Below are 18,286 nucleotides of genomic sequence, written 5' to 3'. Positions count from 1 at the left end.
TTCGGGAATGCGCTTCCCAAAATGAGGTCTGACTTCGCTCTCGCTCCTCTCTCCCAGGCTCCAACCAGCCGGGAGGGACCTGCCGCTGCCACCAGCCTGCAAGCGCCCGCGGACACCTTCTCCCCGGGCCCGGCCGGGGCTTGTCCTTCTGCCGCCGCCCGGGGCGGCCACAGCCCGGCCTCCCCCCGAGCACCCCAGTACCCTTTCCCCCCCTCCCCGGTTTGCGGGGGCAGTGCGGCCGAGCGGGGTGCCGCTCTCCCCCAGCCCCCGTGCTGCAAACCCGGACCCCCCGCGCCCAGAGCCGCCCCCCCGGGCAGCCCCGCCCCGAGGGCGCCCCCGGCGGTTGCCCCGCGCATCGGCGGGAGGCGGCTCTCGGCGGCGGCTCGGCGAATCCCGCGGGCTCCCGGCGGAGGGGCCGAGCCCCCCCTTTGCTCCCCCTTTTTCTTCCTCCTCCTCCTCCTCCTCCTCCTCCTGCTCCTCCTGCCGCCGCCGCCGCCGGGCTCCGCTCCGCCTCGCCAGCCTCGAGCCGGGTGCCTCGGCCCTGCCGCACCTCCCCGGCCTCCGCAGCCCCGGCCCGGCGGGCGGTGAGTCCTGCCCCCCCCCCGGGCAGCTCGGGGTGGGCACGGGGGGGGGGGGACGCGGGGGTCGCCCTCATCGGGGGGAGGGCACAGCCCGGCGCGGCGGGAACGGGGGGTCCGGCCGGCCTCGGGGTGCGGTGGGAGCCCCCCCCCCGGCGGGGGAGCGCAGGCTCGGGGCGTCTCCCCGGGTGATGGGCATCGCCCCCCGGGTGCTGGTGGCCGTGCTCGGGGCATCATCCCCCGGCGATGGGGGATCCTGCTTAGGGCATCCCCTCCGCCGGGGAGCAAGGGGCCGCGCTCGGGGCATCCCCCCCTCCTCCGCCGGGGTGGCGGGGGTCCTGCTTGGGGCATCCCCCGCCGGGGGCTGGGGGCCGTGCTCGGGGCACGCTCCTGGAGTGTCGGAGCCGTCCTTGGTGCATCCTCCCGGGGGCTGAGCTCGGTGCATCGTTCCAGGGTGCCAGGGGACTTGGTCCTTCCCTGCAAACCCACCCGTGCGATCCCCATCCCGGGGATCAGCATCAACTGCCCCTTTTCCTAATCAGCAGGGCCGGGGGGCTCAGGTGTCCCAGGAGCAGGACCTGCTTCTGCAGCGTTTCCAGAACATGCCTCTCACCCAGCAAACCTCCGGGCTGGCAGAGCTGTCTGACTGTTAGGGTACAGCTGACCACTAAGAAATCTTGGGTGTGGGGTCTGTCATCGTCGTGTCCCCCCCCCCCCCAGGCCGTGCTGGCTTTGTGGCTCCTCGGACGCGGTACTACCTTGGAGCCCCCTCCTTCTCCTTGACTGTAAAGTGCACATAAACATCCCCTACCTGGCGGCACCACTTAAAAAGCACTTGATTTCTTGGGAGGAGGCACAGCATTACGGTGCATTTATACGGCATGATGAACCACTTTTATCATGCATGTGCTGGAGGGAATATCTAACCATAGCCATACCTGTTTGGGCATTCATCTGTATGGAAAATGCAGCCTCTTTCCTGGCTAACACTGGGGTTGTCTTGCAGAAACCATTTAGTCTGTCTAGACAAGTATGATGAAGAGGAAAGTGCCTGGAGCCGCGAATGACTAGAGCTCGGGTATCTCTGCAGCGTTAGGTTTGTCGTACAGCGCTGATAGGTGTTGCTCGGTGCTTTTGGGTCTTTGGTTAGCAAATGCACAGCACCCAGCCAGTAGAGTGTAGAGGTTTGTTTCATGTAAGAGCAAGGGAAGAAGAATGCAGCCAGCCCTTCATCACACGTGCATGGGAGAAGCATCACAGAGTGTTTAACCAGACTAAAATGAACAGAGAAAGCACTGAAAATGATGAATAAATGGGTGATGAGGGGGAGGAGGGGGAAAGGCATATACCGTCAGCTCACTTTCTGGAGGGTAGCACAGAGAATTTAATGAATGTTTGTATGGCACTTAGAGAGTCTCAAATAGAAGGCACTAAAAAAAAAAAGGTAGCATTATGTATGAGCATAGAATAAATAAAGTCCTTAGGACAGAAGACTGAAACTAGGAATAATGTATGTCCTTAATACATATTCAAATGAAGAAAAGTGTATTGAGGAGAGCAGGCTTTAACGTAAAACAAAATCAAGGGGAAAGTGGATGCGTAGGTGTTCTTAAATACTTAACAACACTTGAATAACAACACTTAAATAAGGACAGATGGAAGCATCTGTCTCCATCTTAGGTATTTAATGACCTTTACAAATCTAGTCTTTAATCCTGCAAACCTTTCTGCATATGAGTTGTCCATCTGAATTGCCCAACAGTCCAAGTAAATTAATGAGGAGGATTCATGTGAGGACAAGCTTCCAGGACTGAGCCTTGCGGCAATAACGTATCAATCACAGTTCGACAGACAGGTAGATTCTCCTCCCAGTAAATGCATGTGTGAATCCCTGATGGTTTCCACAGCTCCAGGAATGACTCATTTTGAGAGAGACCACACAAAGCATCTGTTTCCGAGTCACAAACATATTTGAGAGACATTACACATAAATATTATTGGGATCTGGCAGTACGTGAGGCCAGAAGGTTTTATCTAACTTGATGGTCTGGAACACACACAGATCCGACTCAGTGTTTTGTGGCCATTTAGTGCAAAGTGAAAGGAAGATGCTACAGTTCCTTGTGGGTAACGCGTATGGGGATGATCAGGTCCAGAGTGTATTTTATCCGTGAGCAGAGGAGATCGATTCTGAGAAGGGCTGAGCATCTGGAACTTCCCCCGCAGCCCCTGGGAGTTGCCCCGTCTCAGGTCTGAACCTGGCCAAACAGATTTGGTCTGACCCCTGTCGCTGAGCATATTCAGCAGGCAAAGCCTGGCTCTGTGCGAGGGGCTGTGTTGAGGTCCTCGAGGAAGGAGCTGGACTAGCGAGAATTTTATTTGGATGGGGGTTAAACGCTCTCACACCTTGGTGTCCTCTCTCTGTCCCATTGCACTGGGCTTTCTTACCCATTGAGAGTTCAGCTTCTCAGTCAAGAAAAATCTCTTTCTATCCATGCCAACAGATAAATTGAGAAAATTGCTTTCAGGCTGTCATCTGTGTGATACTGGGAAGGAGAGACTGATCCTAGAGTAGCAGTAGCAGACACCAACTGCAAATCTCAGGAAAAGAGCTGTTCAGCAACTAGGGCATGTGTTGATAATTAGTTAATGCTTGTTGTCTTTGCTCTGGGCTTTTCATTTCTGTTGATTGGCTATGAATGTTCTGCACTATCACTGCTTGTTTACAGTACAGCACCTAACTTAGGCAATTAATCAGTTTTAAGAGACTCTGCTAATGTCCCTCTGACATCCAAAGAGCCCAGTTAAGCCAGTCTGCCTCTAAATACTTCACAAGAGCTGAGAGCGGAAGGAAACAGAATGAATCTCCTTCTGTGCATCTGCAGCCTGCAGTGTATATGAGAGAGTCAGAGCTAGAAATGACTTATAAAGCTGACTTATAAAATAAACAACTTTAGAATGACCAGCTTAAAAAAATAAATATGTATATATATATAAAAATTACAATCTGTACAATGTTAGGGCCAAATTCCATAAAATACCAAATCCATTATGTACTGAATGCCCTTCTCTGGACCTGTACAACATAGATTTTCTGCACACAAGACCATTACTATCTTGTCAGAATATCCCGAATGAACTTGCACTGTACGATAGTGCCTTGGCTTTTGAGAACTACACTGTTACTGTCAGCCCCAGGCATATCTATCCAAGAAAGCAGTGTCAATATAATAGAGAATCAATGACATATCTGTGAATTACAAAAAGAATAATTCATAGGTAATTTTCAATTACAGAGAATAATTTATAGGTGCCTGATTTGCAAAGAGAATAATTTATGAGTAACCTGAATTACATATAAAGCACACTTACAGGTTACTGTAAGAAAGGGAGTATACCGACTGCTCAGCTGTCATGTGCTGAGAGTGGATTTTGGGGGCATTTCTTGTGAAAACACCCACCATGGAAAAAAATCCGTTAAATTCCATAGTAAAGAGATTTGTGTAATATGCCCAATCTGATCTGAAACCTCTGTTACCAAAAGCCAGACGTACAGCCCGTGTTGTCCTCGGAGCTCCTGCCTCACATCACGCACCACAAGCAGCAAGGCCACAACTGGGTTCCTGCAACAGAATCATTGGAAAAGCCTGTCCCCAACAGTGGACAAGGAGCCAAGTGCCAAAACCTTTGGGTTATGCGTGTCCCCGCTGCACTGCATGGATGTGATGATGAATAATATGAAAGATGTGAATAACAGAAAAGAGAGGGAGGTCTCCATAAACTGAATTAGGATTCCCGACACAGGCTGGCTCCTTCCCTGCGCTGTTAGGGACCCTGCGGGTGCCAGGAGGACACAGGCTCATGTTTCATACTGCACAGGTGGGCATCGCTCCTTCGTACGATCCAATACGGGTGCTCCTTGTTTTGGAAAAAGTACAACATTAGTAAATAGCTGCAAGATGGAATGACAAAATTCAGATTGGGAATAGGATGGTTTTTTTCTAATGGTAAAAGTAGAGAATGGCACACCAGTGGTCGTGGTGAGTGTTTCCACTTGCAGCAGATCTTTAAATTATTATTTTGCTTAAAGCATTTCCTCAAGTGCAACTATAAGTTACTGGCTTTTTAAACAAAGAGAGTTACTTTCTCCTCCTTAGGACTTGCTAGTCAAGTCCCACGGCTTGTCATTAAACAAGGGGCCAAATTAGCTGCTTTTTACTTTAAAGACATAATGTCTCCTTCCTATATACCTCAAGGGCATTAGGATGCATTGGTGCTTCCACTTCTTCATCACCACCTTGGCATCTTAAAAACTGAGGGGAAAAAAAATATCCAAGCTAAAGTGCTATTCCCTCCTGAAGCACTGCATCAGGGAGTTATACAAGGCACCCTCAACACAAGAGCTAAAACTTACAAAGCCCTTTTTCACTACGAGGGTGGTGAGGCACTGGCACAGGTTGCCCAGAGAGGCGGTGGATGCCCCATCCCTGGAAGTGTTCAAGGCCAGGTTGGACGGGGCTTTGAGCAACCTGGTCTAGTGGAAGGTGTCCCTGCCCATGGCAGGGGGGGTTGGACTAGATGATCTTTAAGGTCCCTTCCAGCCCAAACCATTCTATGATTCTATGATACTTCAGTTATGAAACACTATATTAATATATTAGATCAAGCACAAATAACATCTACTATAGTTAATGTTGTAAAACGGCTTCTTTTTTAAACTGCTAAAGTTGTCCATAAACATTTTCTGAAGCATTAGTTTTCTCCAGTGAAGTATTTTAGAAAAGCTTGTTAAAGAGAAGTAATTGTGTTGGATTTGGAGAGTGTAACGGGTCGTTGCTATTCTGTCGGAAGCAAAACCAGTCTTTCCAGGAGAAGGAGGCATGCGTTGCTCCAGACTGCGCATTGCAAGTGAATTCCTGTGCTTGAGCTTTCAAACCACTAAAGCGTAATGACAGACATCCTTGAGCATGGTGGACATCACAAAACACCCATGCTCATAGCTGGGAACGTCTGGAGCTGGGTGAATGTCCCCTTTTAGGAAGCCTTGGGAAACAATGTATATCCCATAGCTTTGGGTACACACGATATTCCATGAGAGTGCCCCGGGGAACACACGCTAAAAGACTGTGCGCTCATTGTATCTGCTGGTACATACATCCACGCTTTGCTCCTTCCCATTTAGAGGAGAAAAATCCATTCATTTTCTAACCAGCTCCTCCTCCCCCAGACCCACACTCCATTTATTGCCAGGAAGCGCTGATGAAAGCGGCTCGTGCTTCTCAGAAACCTTCTTTGACAAGATCACTCTCAACCGGGACCAAGTGCAAAGCCTCTCCTTGACTTCCCTAGGAGCAATAGGCAGCCTACTGGCTGCCTAAAATCAATGATTTTAATATTGCTAATAGTTTCCCAGTGTAAGTAAGTTCTGCATATGACCAGAAAAATGATGCTTGTATTTAAAGTTTGTGCAGAACAAGTGAAATCTTGGCCCTAGGAAAACACAAATCTTCACCCTAAACCAAGGCAAAACTCCTGATGACCTGGTGGGGTCAGATTCTCACTTCATCCTCCCAAATCTGGAATCAAGTCAGAAGTGTAGAGATTTGGGTGACAAAGCACAGAACAACCTCACACAAACTCTTGTTGCTACCTGTAAAAACCAGCAGAAGCAATCTGGACGTTTTTTGGGCAGTAAGAAGAGGCGGCTGAGAAAGCATCGCAGATTTTACTTTTAGACTTTGATTGGATTAGGGCCCTTGTACCACTTCAGATCCCACCGTGCCGTCTGCTGTCAGCCTTTAATGCTAGTGAAACACAAAGCTTGCAAAAATAAAAGAAAACTGCTTACCTGCTCCCTCTGCTAGGCTATATACCCTTAGCGCCAAGAAAGATCATACAAAATGAGTCTTTTTTAGGGACTGCTTATACATACAAATATCTTCCCAAGGCTTAGATGTAAAGAAATTCAGTGTTAATTTTAACAGGCTGCCACCTTTCTCTTACGGTGCAAACTACCAGAGCCTTCTCTGCATAACTGAGGACAGACTTTGGCTCACGTTGGTACTGTTTTTTAAATACTGAATTGTTATGTTGCTGTCCTCAAGGGCCACTGAATGTCACTTACCTGGCAGAGCTAGGCTGCAGACCTACTCAAATTATAGACTTAACTAGTTCCTCCTAAAAATATTTCACCTCTTTTTTTCTGTGATTGAATGATGCTGTTACAATGGTGATGGTCAGCAGCTGATACATTTGCTTATCCACCCAGAAAGCTTGTCTGGTTTCTTTTAAGTTAGTATTAACTTGCCTAATAGAAGCTAGTACGTATTCCTAGAAACCCTGTGCTTTCGTGCATATATATCTGTGTATTTTTCATTCTGCTGTATACAGGTGGAGCACTTCCCCGTGGTAGGCAACTTTGCCCAAAGTACTGCTCCAAAATACTCTAGTTCCACTTGGCGTGATCTCCTTACAAAAAATGAATGTCTTTGGAAAAATCCAGACATAGGTTAGCCATAGGCATTGTACTTTGTTTCCTCTTTTTCTTCCCTTTCCCCAAGACGTCTACTGCAATCTCCATAACTGCACAAACTGCAATGGGAAATAGGTGCTTGACTTCCGCAGCTTTGGAAAACGCTGGCCTTAGAAAGGACCTTGGAGAGGATATTTCCAGGATGCTCTGAATTAATTTCTTTCTGCTGCAGGCTTTCATTTGCTCTTTATTTACCACTTTACATCATCACCAGCATTCTTGATGCTAACATGGTATGACATGAAGTTATTCATGAAGTGACATGATGGCAATGGGCCCGTACCTATCTTGCTAGAGAGGCAGCACCAGCAAACACGAGTCTCGCATGCCAAGTCCCACCTGTGGATCAGGCTGGGCAAACCTTCCCACATCTGGCAGCCTGACAACAGCACTGTGAGCCGGCAGGTGCCCCGAGTCAATACCGAAGAGTGAGGATTAAAAGCTGTTAGAGGAAATTGTCAACAGTGAACCGCTGCTTTCACTGGTGTCAGGTAAGTCAGAAGTTTAGGCTTCTGATAGATAGATAAATAGATAGATAGATAGATAGATAGGTAGATAGATAAAGACCAAGATCTACCTCTTCTTTCCTGCCACGGACCTGTGCCTTTGAGAGCCCCAAGGAGTGTGGTTTAGCCCAAGCAGAAAGGAGCACCACCTTTCGACATCGTATGAGGGCCAGTGCAGCCAGTTGCACAACACACAGAGGTATTTCCCGTGTTATTGGGACTTCAGGATAGAGCACCAAAAAACACCCCAAAAAACAAAACAAAACAAAAAATCAAACTATCTGATTTAATCCAGACATCTGGTAGCAATAATGGGGCTATGCATTCTTGAGCACCATCTACTGGTACACTGCCCATAAACCAGTGACACACACGCAGATGTAGAGCACCCTATAACAGCTACTCTCACGTAAATGCGTAGGGCTCCTGGCCAGCACTGTGTACAGCATTTATAAGTTCCCAGTCAAACCTCACAGCTGGGATCTTGGGGCAAACTGCTTTGAGAGCAAAGTGTGAGAAGGTTTCCAGGTCCCTCGTGAGGCCACGTGCTGATGGTTGTATCCCCTCCTGCAGGCAGTGCCACAGCCGGTGGGTGTCTCCGCGATGCTGCAGTGCAAACACGCTCAGGAATTCAGCTTTGGGCCCCGGGCTCTGAAGGATGCGCTGATCTCCACCAACCCAGCCCTGCAGGAGCTCTATGCCAAAGCTTTCTCCAGGGCGGAGAAGCTGTTCCTCTCTGAAGCCTACAACCCGCAGAGAACGCTCTTCTGCACGCTGCTCATCCGGACGGCTTTCGACTGGCTCCTCAGCCATCCCGATGCCCCCGAGGACTTTGAGACGTTCTATCACGCCATGCTGAGGAGGAAGCAGAACTTCTGTCGAAAGCACATTTACCTGCAACCTATAGGTAATGCGGGCACCTTCACTGAGCCACCTGGAAAGACATGGGAGGGAGGTGGGTGGCGCTGAATGCTACTAACATCCTCTTCTAAGGACTAACCTGCAAAATGCAATTGCCATAGCAAAGATAAGTGTAATACCAAAGGCTCTGACTTGCCCCAAGCCCAGAGTCACAAGCCATGATGACAACCACCAGTAGACCTGCCCTGTAAATGGCATGTGTGCCCCTGGGTGAGACTTGCTATGACTGTATGCATGCATACATATATATATGTAAAACAATGCTGGATAAAACAGCATTTCTGGAGCTCCATCCCTGATGGTTCATTAAAAACAGCCACCCGTTCCCACAACTTAAATAGGAAACAACCTTCCTAGCACATCTGCTCTGCTAATGAGAGAGTGTACTAATGCCTCGAGCCACCTCTCAGAAAGAGCCCCCTCTTCTCCTCCATATCTGTATAACCATCTAGAGATATCTGCCACATCCCAGAGTAAGCAATTAACTTCAGAATGAACCAGCCTTCCTCTTCCCCAGTTGCTGTGGCCAGCCCCACAAAACCCCTTTGGACCTTACAGTTCACCCCGGCTTTAAGGAACTGATAATAGAGCTTCTCTTCTTAGACTTAATTGAAGGGCCTGCTGGGCTCTCGCTGCTGGATTCCCTCCAGAGCTGTGTTGAGTCTTTCTTCCTGGGTCTCCGTGTGAAGTGCCTTCCCTCCATCCCCATCTCTTCCATTCACTGCTGCTACCGCCACAGCCGGGACACGGATAGGGTGCAGCTTCACGCAGGTAAGGACCTGGGAGCGGGGAGCCCGTAGAGACATCAGCTTGGCACGAGGGCACGAGCCCTCCCTTAGGAAATGCCTGAAATAACCCTTCATTGCCTGACCAGGGAGGGGATGAGGAAGGGAGTGAAAAGGGAGAAATCCTGTTCCCATGGAAAACCCAGAACTTTGAGGCTGGAAACAGGAATAAAGAAACAAAGTGACTTTCATCATGTTTTCCTCTGCTGTCTGTATTTTTCAGTGCTGTTATGTTTAGGTCCAGCTCTGCAAAGTGATCGGATCAGCTCTGCGGGAAGACACTGTAGATTTGGTGTAGCCTGAGTTCTCCCATCTCTTGTCCAGAGCCAAAGTAAATTAGTGGCCTGGATGCCGCGGGTGGGGAACTCACTAGCCTTTCATGTTAGGAAATTTGGGTTCAAGTGTCACACGGCTCCCCAGGGAAATGGGTTTGTCAGCTGCCAAACTCGCGCTGCACAAACATCCATCTGGAACAAGCTGTTTGCAGGTGCCGCGGGCAGCAGGTGCTCAGCACAGACCCAGCGCTGCAGCGATGTGGCTGCTCCAGCTCAGGTCTGAAATGCCCGTAGGGAAATTCTTCTACTTCCAGGTGCTTATTTCTATGGGTTAGTACTGAATTCACCTACATCTCTGCCCTTAGCTCTGCTTTGTTTTAACTCTGTGCTGGGCACCGCTTCAAAAGTCAGGTCTCCTTATACACTGATTTGAGGGGGATGGGCTACACAGCCACAGTTCTCCATCTGAGATGCTGAATCCAGCAGCTCTACCTATCTGTGGCTTGGATTACATCCTCCTCCCCACGAGCAGCAGAAATTCTGGCTCTTGCATGCCTTCCAGGGATGCTTCATTTTAACGAACATCTCTCTTGTATTTGTCCAGATGGGATCCTGAATTTCCTGAAGAACAACAAGCCCATGGATGCCCTGTGTGTCCTTGGACTCACTCTGCTGGACCTTTACCCATGTGAGACCTGGAGCTTCACGTTCAGCAAATTCCTGCCAGGACAAGGTGGGATTGGTGTCCCACGATCTCCTAGCATGGCGTGCGAATAAGGCAGCACTGTACCAAAAAGCCTTCCCTGGGAAACTGGAATAGCCAAATCTTATCCTTAAGATTTTATTCACTCCCTGATAAGGGGAACGAGGTTTTCCCAATTTAAAATTAGGGGAGTCAGGGCTCCTGATCCAGACAAAGGTAACTGAGGTGCTACAAACCTTTTGGGAAGTGTGTGCTCAAGTGGACTGTGCTACAACAGCTTTCTTTTCAAGTTGCCTAAGCTGAGAGACAGTCAGAAGAGAGCTGATGACTAACTTGCATGCGCTTCTCTTTACAGAAGTGGGAGTCTGCAGCTTTGCCAGATTTTCTGGGGATTTCCCCCAGGCTGGCTGTAGCAGCTTAAATCCGCTCACACAGAAGGAACGGTTATGCGATGTCAGCAAAGAAAGCAGAGACCGGACATTGCCGTTCAGTGCCCAAGAGATGGTCCAGTGCTGTAAGGTAGGACCAGCAATCTCCTGCACCCCGTATTTCTTGCCACGTAGGGTTAAATATAAACAATCCACCTCTCAGCCCGGTGAAGCAGGCATGAGACTGCTCCCAGAAGACACAGGCAATTACAGCTAAGTCCACGCACTTACACAGTGCTAAAGAGCTTATATTTTAGTGCACCACGTAGACACCTCTTACTCCCCTTGCCACTGGAGCAAACTATAGTATCAGCTGTATAGAGAGGCTAGAGGATTTGCCTTATGTCATGCAGCAACACTGAGACAAAAACCCTGCCCAGCTCCCAGGTTCATGCTTGGGACATCTCAGTATTTTGCTTGTCAGGCAATGCACGGGCAGTACGATCTGTTAGCTGATGAAGTATTCAGAGATTAATCAGAATGTCTAGTGGAGTTGTGTGTTACCTAATGGACAGCTGGGAAGGGGTGACTGTGTCTTCCTCAGACGTTGGTATCCATAAGGGGAGAAGAGCGCTTGCCAGACCTGCTTACACGGATGGATGAGAAAAATACCTTAGACAAATTTGCACATATATTTATATGCAGATGCCCTTAAACCCCATCCATCTCCAACACATCCGATTCATGAGTGCTGTCCTCCCTCATCCCAGCACCTCCCCTTTGCCCTCTTGCCAGCTCTACTTCTAGTATTTCTCCCAAAGCTGGCCCACGTGAAGCCATTTCTGTCTGCATCCCCTGGTATTTGCTCAGGATTTTCTAGTTTGAGGTCTCTTCCTGTAGTAATTTCAAGTGGTGTTGGGTGGCAGTGGGAGGAGGAGGGGAATCCTCCATCCGCAGCCTTTCTACAGTTGCCAATTCCCAAGGTAGTCATGCTCGGCCAGCTGACTGCAGCTTCGTTTTTGCTTTGGCACAAACATTTAGAGCGTCTGCTTTGGAAGGACCCAGATCTGTTATTGCCAATAGCTTCTAACAGATTTCTCACGTGGACTGTGTTGCTCTTTTCAGACCCCTGTGGGACTGGTTTTCCCCTTAAAAAACCCAAACAAACCACAACACTGTCCTTGGGGAAGAGAGTGACAGCAGCTCTGCCCTAGAGCTCTGAACATGCTATCTACAGGGTCTTCCCACAGCTGCTTCTAAAAAACACACCCGCCCTTCCTCCTCCACCATACAAATGTGGATGTTGGGGCACTTGGGAAGAAGGGAGCCATGTTCCCCTTTCACCTCAGAAAAGCTTAGGCTGAAGGACTGCCAGGGCTGAGCAACGAGTCGATTAGACTGTCGGGGAGCAGGGAAAGCGGAACAGGAGAGGAGGAAGAGGAAGGGGCAGTGGAAGCAGGAGTGACCGTGTGCTCCTGTGATTTTCGCTTTCCTGAAAGGTGACCTGCCACGAGATCTGCCACCTGATGGGGCTGGGGACCTGCCGCTGGCTGCAGTGCGTCATGCAGGGTGCGCTGAGCCTGGACGAAGCCCTGCTGCGGCCCCTGGAGCCGTGTCCCATCTGCCTTCGGAAGTTGCAGCACATCGTGGGCTTCAAACTTGTCGAGCGCTACAAGGTGAGAGACAGACCCACCAGCCCTTCCTGGAGCAAAGGGGACATAGCAGGGAGCAGAGCGGCTTGCCCCAAACCACAGCGCTAAACGTGCTGTAGCAGCACGTTAAACCCAGATGCTGCTCTTGGTGCAAGGTGCTAAGAGAGAAAGCTTACACCTAAATAAGGGGGGTGTTGTACGCATAGTCTGAGGCTAACGTAGCACTTCACACAATCTCTAGGGCTTTTGGCTGTTCACAACAAGGGTCAGTGCAGCAGTCTGACCACATTTGGCTACTTCCAAAAATGAGGCGGGAAGGGCAGGCAGATTTCAAGCCAGAGCAGCAGTGAGCACAGCGATTCCCACATCTATGCCCTTTCCTATGTGCCACCATGGTTTTCTGCCTCTCTGGGACTGCTGGTAACAGGGAGAAAATATTAAGTGCGTACTTTGCTGCAGTTCCTCTGTTTAAAGATATGAGAAAGGATCCCAAATTATTACCCCCTAATAAGTGGAGGGTCCCAGACTCATCTTTTGTCTCTTCTCTCCCACCCATAAAACTGTTAACACCCCATTTAGACAACATCAGGAATAGTGCTAAGACACCCTTATCTCTAGGAAGGGTTTTCTACCTCTGCTGTCTACAAAGCCAATTCAGTAGCCAAATGGCTGGTGGAATAGAAAAAACGTCATCATTCTCACTCAATACCCTATCTTCTTCCTGGTTATAATTCCTGTCTGACACACATCATCTTCAGAGACAGGATTTTAAACAGCTGCCTATTTTAAAGTCTGTGGGTTACATTTGTAATAAGATACATGCAGAATGAGAACGGGGATGCCTCTAGTTTCATTTAGCTTGGAATCAAACACACAGAAGCACGGCAAAGGACATGGGGGGGGGGGGAAAACCCTATGTTTCTGTGGTTTTGCTGCTTGTCTGTGCATCTGTGGTGGTGTTAGACCTGTCTCTGACTCTGTGGCTGTTTGGTCCCTGCTTCTGTCTGAGAGGTGCCTAAATTGCCCAGACTACCAGGGGAATAAATTCTGGTTTATTTAAACACCCAGCCTGTCAGCATCCAGCTATTGCTTTCTAGAAGAGAACTGCCATCTGCATTAAGCTTTTCTAGAAACGTTTTTGCCTTTACACCTGCAGTAAATACTGTGATTGGCTCAGCATCCCCTGGCAGCAGTGAACACAAACCTGGAGAGGATACGCTTGCCAAATGTCACATCTGCTTCCTTGACAAGGAAAAGCTTAGATATAGTACAAGCTGGTATAAGAGAGTTGTGATAATCTCTGTAAGAGGCTTTGCTATACCATTGAGAGGAAATATAAATGCCGGAGATGAATTAAATAGTTAAGGAACCTGACAGAAGAGAGCACAAAGCATTTGGAGACAATATCAGATAGCAAAGCTACTTGCTAAGCATGTTTTGAGAGGTTGTGGCTGGCCAAGCGCAAGTCTGAAGTCACATTTCCGTTTGGAAAACTAGCACGGATCCCCACCTGCCACGTAACAGCCCCGGACGCTCGTAATAAGTGCAGGAAATGCCAGACACAAAGCTGTTCCTCACCAGGAGCAGGTAATGCTGCCGAAGTCTGCGACTGAGACACGGCTACGGGCAGAAGAGCATGTGAGGCAGGAAACCAGTCCTTATGCAGGAGGAAGAGCCCCTCAATTTATTTATCTGAGTTGCACTCAAACATACTCTTTTTTTTTTTTTTTCATCACAGCTGCTTATTCCAGCATCTTGAAAACTGGATGCAAGTCAATTCTCATGGTGTTTCCCCACCACAACCAACGTTTCCACCTGCTCCTTCAGCAGCATCCCAGGCTGTTCTGCACGTAGTGCCTAGGTTAGTTTGCAGCGGCCACGCTGCAGAGGAAAACAGTGCTTGAGCTGCTCTTAGAGGTTGGCTTAGCTACATCCTCACCGTGGTGTTAACTGCAGTATCTGCTCTCGGGCGCAGTGTGGCTGCGCTGCTGCTGGGGATGACAACGCTGCCATGGCAGGGGGGTTTGAAAAACTTCCAGTGCCAAACCCGGAGCCCCTTGAGGTGTCAGACAACAGGTTTCATTCCTAGTGACTTACTTGGGGTGGGCATCCACATCAAATGCTCTTGCCTGCAGGTAAGCTAAATCCATGAAGAGGTTATCCCTTTCTAGTTAAATAGGAGAACATAAAAAGAGGCTGCAGCCCTACAAACCCTTCCCCAGCTCGAATCAATAAACCACCCAAAGTATGAGAGACAGGAAAGATTTTGGGGTTTGGGTAGTGATCCTCAGTCAATCATCCCCTCCTTTTGCCTTAAATAATCCACATGTACTGTTTGAACATCCTCATCTCCGCAGCTTTTTCTCTTCTTGGGACTTGGGCTAAGTAGCAGCTGTGATTCCTTCCCAGATTCACTACTCTTGGAAATTTTAAGAGACATTATAAAATCATGGGCTGGTTGTAGCTTTCAAATAGCTTTGCTGTCCCCTTCCCTAGTCTGACTCCTATTGCAGCTTCTGGTGCCACCTTTGTTTTTTAAACCCAAAGGGAGGGAAGGGCTATTAGAGGTGGGATGACGCAGGAGAAAAGTTGTCCCTTTACATTTTTTCTTGCCCCAGAGGGAGGGTGCGGGGTGGATTAACTTAGCTGAAAGAGTCCATTTTATTCTTGTATGAAATTCTTCCCTGAGGCTTCATGCACAGACTGAAATGAGAAACGGGGCTAATTTCTCCCACCCACTCAATTTGAGCTCTTTATCCTTTCTGTCACTTGCCTGAAGAGAGAGCAATAGAGGAGGGAAGGGGGGGGAGCAGCGGGGCGCTGCAGGAGAAGGGAGCTCTGTAGGGCTGGAAATCTCTGCCCACTTCTCAAACACTACAGCTCACCCTGAGCTGAGCACGTACGGACCCAGCACAGTGACCAGCATCTCAGGTGAATACTCTGTCACCCCTGTGTTTCCCAAAGTGATCGCAGGGCTTTGCGAAGGTATCAGCTGGGAGCTGCAGAAAGTCAAGATGAGGAAAGAGGCACAAGGGTGTGAAAAAGCTGAAAAACACACAAAAAACCCCCAACGCATGCCAACAAGGCAGACAAGGAGATCACCTTTTATCCAGCGATGACTGGAGTACTGCAATTCGTTCCCCAAAGCATAAGGAATAAATGTGCCAGAAGCAACCCATTATATGCCCCATTGTAGCATTTAATATTTAAAAAGGAAATTGTCTCAGACTTTTTCCTTTCATTAATTCTTTCCTGGAGCCCAGCCTTCCCACTTGTGCATTTCAGCTCGAGAGGGGAAGAGCTATTCCTAGGAATAAAATGCACATCACCACAGGAGTTAACTTGATGAAACAAGATTCTTCACCACTATCTCAGGAGCTTTTATAATGACACAGTTTCCTCTAGAGAGGCACTGGTTTGGCACTCTCAGAGATCATATCCACACAGCGAGGAGTGAATTTGTGCCATTTTTCTCCTACCATCTTCAGTAATAAGGCAGATAACAGTCCACATCTGGCTGGGGGCAGAACTGCCACAGATGCCGACTCCAAGGAAATGAGGCAAGAGAAAGCCCCTGCTTTGTAGGGTAACCGTGAGTTGTCTGAACCCATCTCTTGGCAGAGAGCACCACAGCATCTGAAGCTGAGCCACCCAAGATGACTAGGTTTACCTGACGAGCACTGGGAAAGGCGTACCTGTTTTCTCTCGTTCTCTAAAATGAAACCTTTTCCCCTCTCGCCACAGAAACTCTACGCTTGGACACAGACCGTGTTGTCCACATGGCCAAGGCAAGAGTCAGCAGACCTGTCCGCCTCGGAGGACATCCTTCCGTTCAGCTCAGACTCTGGGATGTGCTGCGAGAACGACTCTGAGGCTGTGACCTCCTTGTCTGAGCCGCTGACACCGGACACTTGCAGCCAGGCCCTCTCCATCGGCCAGGAGCTGGAACAGGACGAGCATTCATGCTCGCTGGCGGAGGCGCACAGCCAGCCCCAGCTCGCCAGGCCCACCAAGTCCGCAGATATCATTAAAGATTATGAACTGTGGCTGGAGATGTGCATTGCTGCCCTGGAGAGGAACGTCTCCGAGGAGGAACTGGCTCAAGTAGACAAGACTGTGGATGCCCTGGCTAAGTGGGAAATGTTTACAGGACAACTGCCTGCTATGAAGAAGGACCTACCCTTTGCTAGGGACAACACTGGGCTACGGAAAGTTCTCGGAGACAAATTTTCCTCCTTGCGGAGGAAACTGAGTTCCAGAAAACTGTCCAAAGGGGAATCGTCCCCTCATCGCTGGCGGTGGGAGGAAAACTAGGCTGGGTCTGCCTTGGGTTGGGCCAGCTTTGCTCCCACAGCTTTGGCTATGTTACCGCCCTGCTTCTGACCTTTCTCACCACAAGTTGTTGCTGTCAGAGAGAAACAGCAACTCCCCACAGGAATAAAAGGTGTTTCTTTTTCTGAGATTGCTAACATTTTTGATGTGATCGGTTCTTCTCTAAGGGTTTTTCCTGTGCTGGTCTAAGCGACAGCACAACTCCAAACCCACATCAAGTCCTATGTAGGTGCTTGTATTTTCTTGCCTTATTTCATTTGGTCTGAAGTCAGCCAGGAAGGGGTCTATGCTAAACACTAAACATGTTCACATAGAAGCTTGGTCCATCTGGACAAACAGATGCAAATTAAACCAGGGCACAGATATTATTTCTCCCTCTCCATTTCCCCCCATACCAAATGTTCATCTCTGTTCTAGTCGCTGCCCCATCGGCCAGAGGTTGCACCGGAGCACAGGAGCACAGCCGAGGCTGATGGACTCATGCTACGAGTAGGGGGGGAGAGTTGGAGGAGGACGGGCACAGAGTCAGTGAGTAAAGCAGAAAGATCCCTGGCAGCTCGTCTGCCATAAAGAACAGTGTTAGTGTGACAACTGTCTTTTGGCGGACACTCAAGGGGATCTCCACGGCGGCTTCAGTTCTAACAAAGCCGGGCTTGGAGCTGTGAGCTGTAACTACTCACATCCTCTGTAGGTTGGCACAGGAGAGAAGACCTTTGAAAACATTCACACACTCATTGATTATTAACTTAAAAGGGGGAACTACACATGCATTCTTCTCTTTCGGCCTTGAGAAGTTAACACCCTGGCCCTTTCCCTCTTCTCCGCTCCGTAAGTCACCCAGTGAACAGGAACGGGTGCTGTGCTGGCACCAGGAGCTCCAGAGCCTGCCTTCCCATTGCCGGGGCATGCCGTTCCTCTCCGGCTATTTATAGACAGAGCTCAAGAGGACAACGGGTTTTCGAGCTCTGTAACAGCAGCACACCGGGGGAAGGCTGACCCTCTCCATCCCCAGTTCACTCAGACCTCAGCACTGATAACGCTCTCTTCAGCTCACAGCTATGTGGCCATGCTTCAGATTTCTCCCATCTAAAAATATCAGCAGGTAGGACTGGGTCCAGTTCAGCTGAGAGGAGGGAGAGGATGTTTTCCTCAGAGGAGCTAAGAGCTTTGGCTTTCCTGAGTGCTCGCCCTGTGCACTTCGAGGGCCTCAAACCGTGCAGTAACCCTGCAATGCATTTTTGGAGCGGGAAGGGAGAGAATCAGTGGAAGACGTTTGAAAAAAGCTTGAGATTTACTCGTGCAGGTGGGTAGAAAAGATGACCTTGTAATAAATTCAGCTGGATTCCGGAAACACAAGCAACTTCACATCCGCATGATTCATACAGGGAGAAAAAGGGAGTTCTGGCTTCAGGACTGATGACGGCAATTCCTGGAAACATTTTTTCCAGGCTCCGCGCCTGGACTCGGCGCAGGCGCGGTGCAGAGCCACTGCTGCCGCCCTCTCCTGGCAGCCTTAAAGGTGATGGGGTTCTCATCCAAGACATTCTTCCCGGCAGCAGAAATTTTCCAAACAAATCCTGCTTGAATTACAAATCCATGTACTGCCCCATACTTGCTCAGTTGTTGCCTTAACA

The 18,286-nt window shown here is 49.2% G+C and overlaps 1 protein-coding gene across 1 annotated transcript; it reads left to right on the top strand.

Annotated features, from left to right (window-relative positions):
- Window positions 1-536: 536 nt before the first annotated feature.
- Window positions 537-16,780, top strand: AMZ1 (archaelysin family metallopeptidase 1). The gene is made up of 7 exons (XM_076350785.1): window positions 537-584; window positions 8,190-8,523; window positions 9,141-9,308; window positions 10,202-10,330; window positions 10,656-10,819; window positions 12,168-12,344; window positions 16,065-16,780. Exons 2-7 carry the CDS (start codon window positions 8,220-8,222, stop codon window positions 16,632-16,634), a joined length of 1,512 nt encoding a protein of 503 aa, XP_076206900.1. The 5' UTR covers window positions 537-584; window positions 8,190-8,219; the 3' UTR covers window positions 16,635-16,780.
- Window positions 16,781-18,286: the final 1,506 nt, after the last annotated feature.

This window comes from Aptenodytes patagonicus, chromosome 13 (assembly GCF_965638725.1).
Source record: "Aptenodytes patagonicus chromosome 13, bAptPat1.pri.cur, whole genome shotgun sequence".
Lineage (NCBI taxonomy): Eukaryota > Metazoa > Chordata > Aves > Sphenisciformes > Spheniscidae > Aptenodytes > Aptenodytes patagonicus.
The sequence above is the reverse complement of the archived record's forward strand: the minus strand, read 5'-3'. Positions and strand labels throughout refer to the sequence as shown.

Excerpts from the sequence above, each read along its gene's own strand:
- AMZ1 (XM_076350785.1), top strand. The coding sequence starts at position 8,220 with ATGCTGCAGTGCAAACACGCTCAGGAATTCAGCTTTGGGCCCCGGGCT. Across the intron at positions 8,524-9,140 it reads CATTTACCTGCAACCTATAG|ACTTAATTGAAGGGCCTGCT; the intron begins GTAATGCGGGCA and ends TTCTCTTCTTAG. Across the intron at positions 10,331-10,655 it reads CAAATTCCTGCCAGGACAAG|AAGTGGGAGTCTGCAGCTTT; the intron begins GTGGGATTGGTG and ends TTCTCTTTACAG.